The sequence below is a fragment of the Colobus angolensis genome, unplaced genomic scaffold (genome assembly GCF_000951035.1).
Source record: "Colobus angolensis palliatus isolate OR3802 unplaced genomic scaffold, Cang.pa_1.0 Scaffold88, whole genome shotgun sequence".
Lineage (NCBI taxonomy): Eukaryota > Metazoa > Chordata > Mammalia > Primates > Cercopithecidae > Colobus > Colobus angolensis.
This window is the reverse complement of record NW_012122709.1, coordinates 5,148,220-5,155,570: the sequence shown is the minus strand read 5'-3', so window position 1 is coordinate 5,155,570 and position 7,351 is coordinate 5,148,220. Positions and strand designations below refer to the sequence as shown.

Sequence of the window (7,351 nt, the reverse complement as noted above, 5' to 3'; positions counted from 1 at the left end):
GGAGATAGTTAAGATGAAGATAGATGGAGAAGACAACCATAGGATCAAGAGTGTAATGCAGATACCGAATGGGAACCCCACCCAGGTGTGAGTTTTCACTCTTTCTAAAGGTGGTTAAATAAATAAAAGAAACACTATGGTGTTACTAATGTTTTATATCCCTAGAAACATGAGTTGGGCTCATGAGAAGTTGTCAGAGAGATACATAACAAAGACCACACACAAACGGGCAACAGCCGCCACGAGGAGGCGGCTTGCCTTTTGTACAAAGTTTATATATATATATATATATATATGTATATATATTTATGTACACAGACACAAGGGTATAAAATCCAGTGAGAAGGGCTCACACATGCCCAGGTAAGGGATGGGAGCAGCTTTAATTGCCAGGGTTGAGGCCACAGTAGAAGCACACAGGAAGTGGTAGAGAGTAGCAGCCTCCCTCCATCCTCCCACCCTGGGCCAAAAGGAGGAAATGGGAGGAAGGACAAGTATACATATGAAGATGGAAGATACTGGAAAGGTACACTCCACCTTTTACTAAATTTCTGAAAGCCCCTAAATGCCTGGCAGGATGGATCACTCCCATGCCTCCTAGCAAGATGCTGAGCCCACAGCAGGTCTCGCCTCAAGCTGCTTCAAGCTAAGGTCTGAGGCTGGCTTCTCAATGCACATGTCCATGCTATCTCCCAGGGCCCCTGTAGCAGAAAGAGCACCTTCAAGGTTCACCCACAAACTCAGTCCTCTTGATTCCGAGGTCCTAAGGTTTTCCTTGACAGACTAAAGGGTAAAGGTACAGGAAAAGGAGAGAGGCCAGTTCCTTCAGTTAATGCCCTATGGCCTTCCCAATGGGGGAGGAATTGAGGAATCACTAAGGTGTTGGAAAGGGCAAGAAGGTAATCTCAGAGACGATACACATGGAGAAACAGGTATTCAATGCAGGTGTGGATTCTGTTCTCTTCAACTGGGGGCTTTGCTCAGCAGAGTCCATTTCCAGTGGAGCCATGGGCAGGAGCTCTTCTTGGTATCTTAAGGGTGGCCCCAATTTCCTCAGAGACAATGTCCATACCCTCAGGATGGCTTGGTCCACAAAATGGAGAAACGGGGCCATGGAAGAGTAGATGTGAAGTGGCAGGATCCAGAGGCACAAGGTGCCACTGATTTACCTGTGGAAAGAAGAGGTAAATGGGAATTCAAAGGAAAAATAATCATCAAAGACTAGAATGAGCGAGGCCCTGAGACTCACATGGTCTGGGGGGTAAAGAGGCTGGACAGCTGGAAGCACTGGGAGGCAAGGTTCAGGGCTGGACTCAGAGCTAGAACAAAGAGAGGCAGAGTGAGTGAGCAAGCACAGCGCACTCCTTCTTTCCAGACCCCCAAACTTTCCCTTCCTTTCCCATGTCCAAGACTACCAGTCAGAGCTGCTGGATTCAGGGCCCCCAAGGGAACTGCTCCATTCAGTTGCAAGGCAGCAGCTTGGGCAGCGGCGGCAGCAGCAGTGGCAGCAGCAGTGGTTGGCAGTTGGATTCCAGAGCCTAAAAGGAAAAGGTGGGATTAAGCCCCAACCCTTGATCTAAAATTCAACCCCCTATTCTTCACCTTGTGGAGATTTTTACCTTCTGCCAGTTTTGCCATGAGCTGCAAACGTCCACCTGCCGATCCCGGATCCAGCTCCTGGTCCCCATCAGGAAAAGTGATGTCTGTGCCACCATCCAGTCGCTCAGTCACATGGCCAACCCTCATAGGTCGACCAGCAAGCTCAAAGCCATTCAACTGTTCCAGGGCCCGCCGGGCACACTCAGAATCAGAGAACTGTAAGAAACCCAGGCCATGTTAGCCACCTCCTCACCAAAGACATGCTCTCAAAGCCCCAGTAACACTCCCTAGTCCTACTATCCCAGGAAAATTATATGCTCACTGAGGTACAAACTTTTCTTTCCCAGAAAATATGACCTATGCCCATCACCTCAAAATGGTTCTCTGAAAAGGACCTTTTCCAACGAACTCAATGGCAGTCACTTTTCAATCTTCCAGCTCCATTAAGAATCTAATAATGCAAAAGTTTATTATTGTAGGAAATCTAGTCTGACAAGTTATTTCACAAATGGGTATATCAAATGGAAGACAGGCTAAGAGCCAAGGCTCCTGGGCTTTTAATTCAGTTCTCTGTACTAGTAAGTTTTAGTTCTTTTTTTGGGGGGGGGGATGGAGTCCCACTCTGTCACTGAGGCTAGAATGTGGTGGCACCATGTCAGCTCACTGCAACTTCCGTCTCCTGGGTTCAAGCAATTCTCCTGCCTCAGCCTACCGAGTAGCTGGAATTACAGGCTCCCACCACCACACCCAGCTAGTTTTTTTATTTTTGTTTTTTTAGTAGAGATGGGGTTTCACCATGTTGGCCAGGCTGGTCTTGAACTCCTGACCTCAGGCAATTTACTCACCTTGGCCTCCCAAACTGCTGGGATTACAGGCATGAGCCACCGTGCCCGGCCAAGTTTTAGTTCTTAGTCAAGTACTAGGAATCTGGAACTCCTAATTCCAGGCTTAGGAGGGAACACACCCTAGTGCTGACAGCAAGGCAGCAAGCACACCTCGACATACACACCAGAGCTGCTGACTAAGTGACCTGCTGACCAGAAGGCCTTTACTCTCTAGTCCCTTTTATCAGCAGCACTCAGCAACACCCTGGTACAAAGAGGATTCCCAGTCTGCTGTTTAAGTGTCAAGGTTGTTGACCTAAAAGGCAACAACACAAGGGCAAAAATGCCCCACAGAAGCCTTTCCATATCTCAGTCACATAGAGAGCTAGAAAAGGTTACAAAAGTCACTTGCCACCACAGAATTTTCAACACCACAGCTAGCTTTGTTTAGCTAGCTAGCAGTATTACCTGCCTTAGGGCCTGGCATGTGGTACTGACAGTCCTAGGCAGGTGTTATACACGGCTTGCCTTTACTGGGTATTTTTGAGGTGAGTAATTCCAAAGATAGAATACAACCTACTGCCCTGTGCCCTGTGGGTAACTGTGGGGGTGTATGTTGCCTGGTTTAAGCCCAGAAAATACAAGTTTCTATCAGATTTTGTGGCTGGCGGCCAGTTCTCAGCCTGGAGTCACATGGGGCTGGAAGAACCAGTTATAGGAATTGGCAACAATTTTGCTGGAACGTTAGGAAAAGGTGAAACTTGCCCAAAATTAGGTGGCCTCACTATTCTCTCCATAGTGCTACGTTAATAACTGATCCTTCTCAGTGCAGAAATTGCTTCAAATGGGGTAGCACCAGAGGGAAGCATAATTTCCTATTCTCACCCCTGTTATGAGAAACATCAGCTCTATAAAGCATGTCTTTAAAAGCCCATACCTAATTCCCTCACACCTCCAACCTTTTAGCTGCAGCCTGGTTACTATTACCCAAAGAGCCAAGCTGCAGCACCAGGGAAGCTGGTTGAACTCCTGGACACCCCCATACAAGGGCCACTGACAGAATGTAGGAGCAAAGCCAAGATCTCAAGCAATGCACTCATCTCAAGGGGTAGAAGGCTAGTCCAAGCTTCGGGTACCAGGGTTTATGGGTCATTTAGACAGTTCTTAAAGGAGGAGGATGAAGCTAAGCTGCAAAATCAGACAAGTGGACAAACCCAAAGTAAAATTAAAAAATTAAAAGACTAGAGACTCACCGTGATGAAACCATAACCTTTAGAGCGGCCTGTATCTGAGTCCTTCATCAGGACAATATTATCAATCTGTAGTAGAATAGTGGAAATTATTAGTAAATTTTTGATTAGTCTGTATCTTCAATCTTTCCTACCCAGATTTTTTTTTTTTAAAGACAGAGTCTTACTCTGTTGCCCAGGCTGGAATGCAGTGGTGCAATCATTAATTTTTGTATTTTTAGCAGAGATGGGGTCTCACCACGTTGGCCAGGCTGGTCTTGAACTCCTGGGCTCAAATGATCCACCAGCCTCAGCTTCCCAAAGTTCTGGGATTACAGGAGTGAGCCATGATGATCCGCCAATATTTCTAGCTTTCTACCCAACAAATTACATATCTTTTTATTATTTTTTTTTTGGCGACAGGGTCTCACTCTGCTGCCCAAAATGGAGGGCAGTGGCACAATCATGGCTTACTGTAGCCTTGATCTCCTAGGTTCAAGCAATCTTCCCACCTTAGCCTCCCAAGTACCTGGGACTACAGGCATAGGCCACCACACCCAGCTAATTTTTTATTTTTTGTAAAGACGAGGTTTTGCTAGGTTGCCCAGGCTGCCCTCAAATTCTCAGGCGCAAGTGATCCTCCTGCCTCAGCCTCCCAAAGTGTTGGGATTATAGAGTAAGCCACAGTGCCTGGCACAAACCTTCTTTTAAAAAGAAACAGTAGGGTGCAGTGGCTCACTCCTGTAATCCTAGCACTTTGGAAAGCTGAGGTGGGCAGGCAACGTGGCAAAACCCCGTCTCCACAAAAAATGCAAAAATTAGCAGAGTGTGGTGGTGCACGCCTACAGAAGGCTGAGGTGGGTGGGTCACTTGAGCCTGGGAGGTCGAGGCTGTAGTGAGCCTCGAAAAAAAAAAAAAGGCCACCTTTTACCAAAATATTTCTACTGACTTTCTTTTTTTTTTTTCCGAGACAAGATCTCTGTCACCCAGGCTGGAGTGCAGTGGCATGGTCTTAGTTCACTGCAGCCTCAACCTCCCTGGGCTCAGGTGATCCTCCCTCCTCAGCCTCCCAAGTAGCTGAGACTACAGGCACGTGCCAACATGCCCAGCTAATTTTTGTATTTCTTGTAGAGAGAGGGTTTTGCCATGTTGCCCAGGCTGCTCTCAAGCTCCTGGGTTCAAACAATCCACCTGCCTTGGCCTCCCAAAGTGCTGCAACAGGTATGAGCCACTGTACCCCATTTCTTAATTAGTAATCTTAATCTTACCTACTAATCTTCCCTAATCTGGCCTATTATTTGATTTCATTGTGTCTAACTTACTTGTCTACTAGGCACATGGACAGAGATGGAGCCAAACTTTCACAGCAGAGACTCATACGCCCATTATGATGTATGCAGCAGGTTAATCATGGCCAGGCAGAACACAGAAGTACACTCAAACACTCACCCTACCCTCCCCACTTCTTCCAATTCCCTTCAGAGGTTTCTCTCACTTCTACTCACTTTACCAAAGGGCTCAAAGATGCCCCGGAGCATGTCTTCAGTGATATTGAAGTGCAGGGAACCCACATAGAGGCGCATTGGTCCACCACTGCCCTTTTGCAGGTTGTTGGCCATGGCCGCCAGTCGGTTTTTCTCTGCCTGGGGAAGGAGGAAATGATGGGTCATGTCCCACACTCCCTCTTCCCTTAAAATCTTATGTCTGTTTCTCAGCCTGCTCACCTGTGAAGCCTGTACAATGATAGGCACTCCCAGCAACCGCTGCCCAGTCAGCCCAATGGCCAGTGGCACAGACTGGATTTCACAGAATTCCACGTAGGCAATGCCCTTAGAACGACGTGAGTTCCGATCTGAGATGATACGTACATCGCGAACCTATCCAGGACACAAAAGAAATCCTGAATTGGGCATAAAGGGAGATAGAAGCTAAGCTACTCAGAAGAAAACTAAGGTGGGAGGGTTACCTTGCCTACAGCAGAGAAAAAGTCCTCCAGATCTCGAGGCCGAATGCGGGCAGCTAACTGCATACAGAAAACTGTGCGGGCATCACGCTCCTCAGGACTCAGATTATCAACTGGTTCCCTAAAGAGTGAAATGTGTTAAGACTAGCCCTTCCAATACCTGGTCATTGTTCTCCAGCTAACCCTCAAGTACTACGCATTCCTGTTATTTGGCTCAAATAACATTTTACTCATACCTCACAATCCCTAAAAAAGTGTTCATTATCAACTTACCTGACTGGGCTCTTCTCTCTGAAATGAGGACTCTTACTGTGTCCATACCTATAACTAAAGAACAGAGAAAAACAAAAGGTGAAACTTTATTCTCATTGGTCCAATGCTGGGTCTTCCATGGTGAGAAAACCAGATTCCAGTACTTCGTCTCATTTTATTTTTATTTTTTTTAAGACAGTGTTTCCACTGTCACCCAGGCTGGAGTGCAGTGGTGCCATCTCGGGTTACTACAACCTCTGCCTCCCAGGCTCAAGCTATCCTCCCACCTCAGCCTCCTTGTGTAGCTAGGATTACAGACAAACATGACCACGTCTAGCTAATTTTTGCATTTTTCATAGAGGCAGGGTTTCGCCATGTTGCCCTGGCTGGTCTCGAACTCCTGGGGCCAAGCGATCTTCTGGCCTCAGCCTCCCAAAGTGCTGGGATTACAGGCATGAGTCACCATGCCCAACAGTAAATTTTGAATACCAACCCTTTCTGTGCCTGAGTATCCTGCCAATCACAATGTGTTATAATAAGCACCCTCAAGCAGGGTTCATAGTGCATTTGTTGTTTTATCCATATTATTATACCAAGGTGAATCTTATTAGCAAAAAGTGATACCCAGTGGCAAGTGGAGGACTCCTGTAGCTCACACGATCCTCATGATGACGGTCCCGACTTCGCAACTCACTACCATGTCGACGATCCCAGCTACGGCTACGGTGACGACGCTGCCGATCTCGACTTCGGCTCCTACTGTTTCTCCGTCTATACCGATCCCGATCTCGACTACGACTACAGATGGAAACAACTACAGTCAGGCCCACATCATATTTAGGCCAATAACCAAGTGCATATACAACAGTGGTCCCATACGATTATAATGGTGCTGAAAAGTTCCTATAACCTAGCGATGTTACAGCCGCCGTCATGTCGTAACGTATTACTTATGTGTTTGTGGTGATGCTGGTGTAAACCAAACTACTATCTATAGCACTCCCAGTTGTATAAAAAGTACAGCACATCCGATTATGTACAAAGTGGATCTGATGAAAATAGAAAGTAGACTAGTGTCTACTAGAGGCCTGGAAGGATGGAGGGATAGGGGGTGTGGGTGGAATGAACAGAAGTAGATTAATGGGTACAAATATATCATTAATTAGAAAAAATAAGACCCAGGGCTGGGCGCGGTGGCTCATGCCTGTAATCCCAGAACTTTGCGAGGCCAAGGTGGGCAGATCACCTGAGGTCGAGAGTTCAAGACCAGCCTGACCGACATGGAGAAACCCCGTCTCTACTAAAAATACAAAATTAGGCTGGGTGTGGTGGCTCACGCCTGTAATCCCAGCACTATGGGAGAATGAGGCGGGTGGATCACTTGAGGTCAGGAGTTCCAGACCAGTCTGACCAACATGGTGAAACCCCATCTCTACCAGAAATACAAAATTAGCCAGGCATGGTGGCACGTGACTGTAATCCCA

General features: G+C 47.0%; 1 protein-coding gene across 1 annotated transcript in view; it reads right to left on the bottom strand.

Annotated features, from left to right (window-relative positions):
* Positions 1 to 568: 568 nt before the first annotated feature.
* The window catches only part of RBM23 (RNA binding motif protein 23), a 9,391-nt gene continuing 2,608 nt past the window's right edge, over positions 569 to 7,351 (bottom strand). The window contains 11 exon segments of the mRNA XM_011930886.1: positions 569 to 1,169; positions 1,250 to 1,319; positions 1,416 to 1,538; positions 1,620 to 1,815; positions 3,677 to 3,742; positions 5,158 to 5,295; positions 5,377 to 5,529; positions 5,619 to 5,736; positions 5,889 to 5,942; positions 6,492 to 6,594; positions 6,597 to 6,665. Coding sequence (XP_011786276.1) covers positions 1,166 to 1,169; positions 1,250 to 1,319; positions 1,416 to 1,538; positions 1,620 to 1,815; positions 3,677 to 3,742; positions 5,158 to 5,295; positions 5,377 to 5,529; positions 5,619 to 5,736; positions 5,889 to 5,942; positions 6,492 to 6,594; positions 6,597 to 6,665 — 1,094 coding nt within the window. The 3' untranslated portion in view covers positions 569 to 1,165.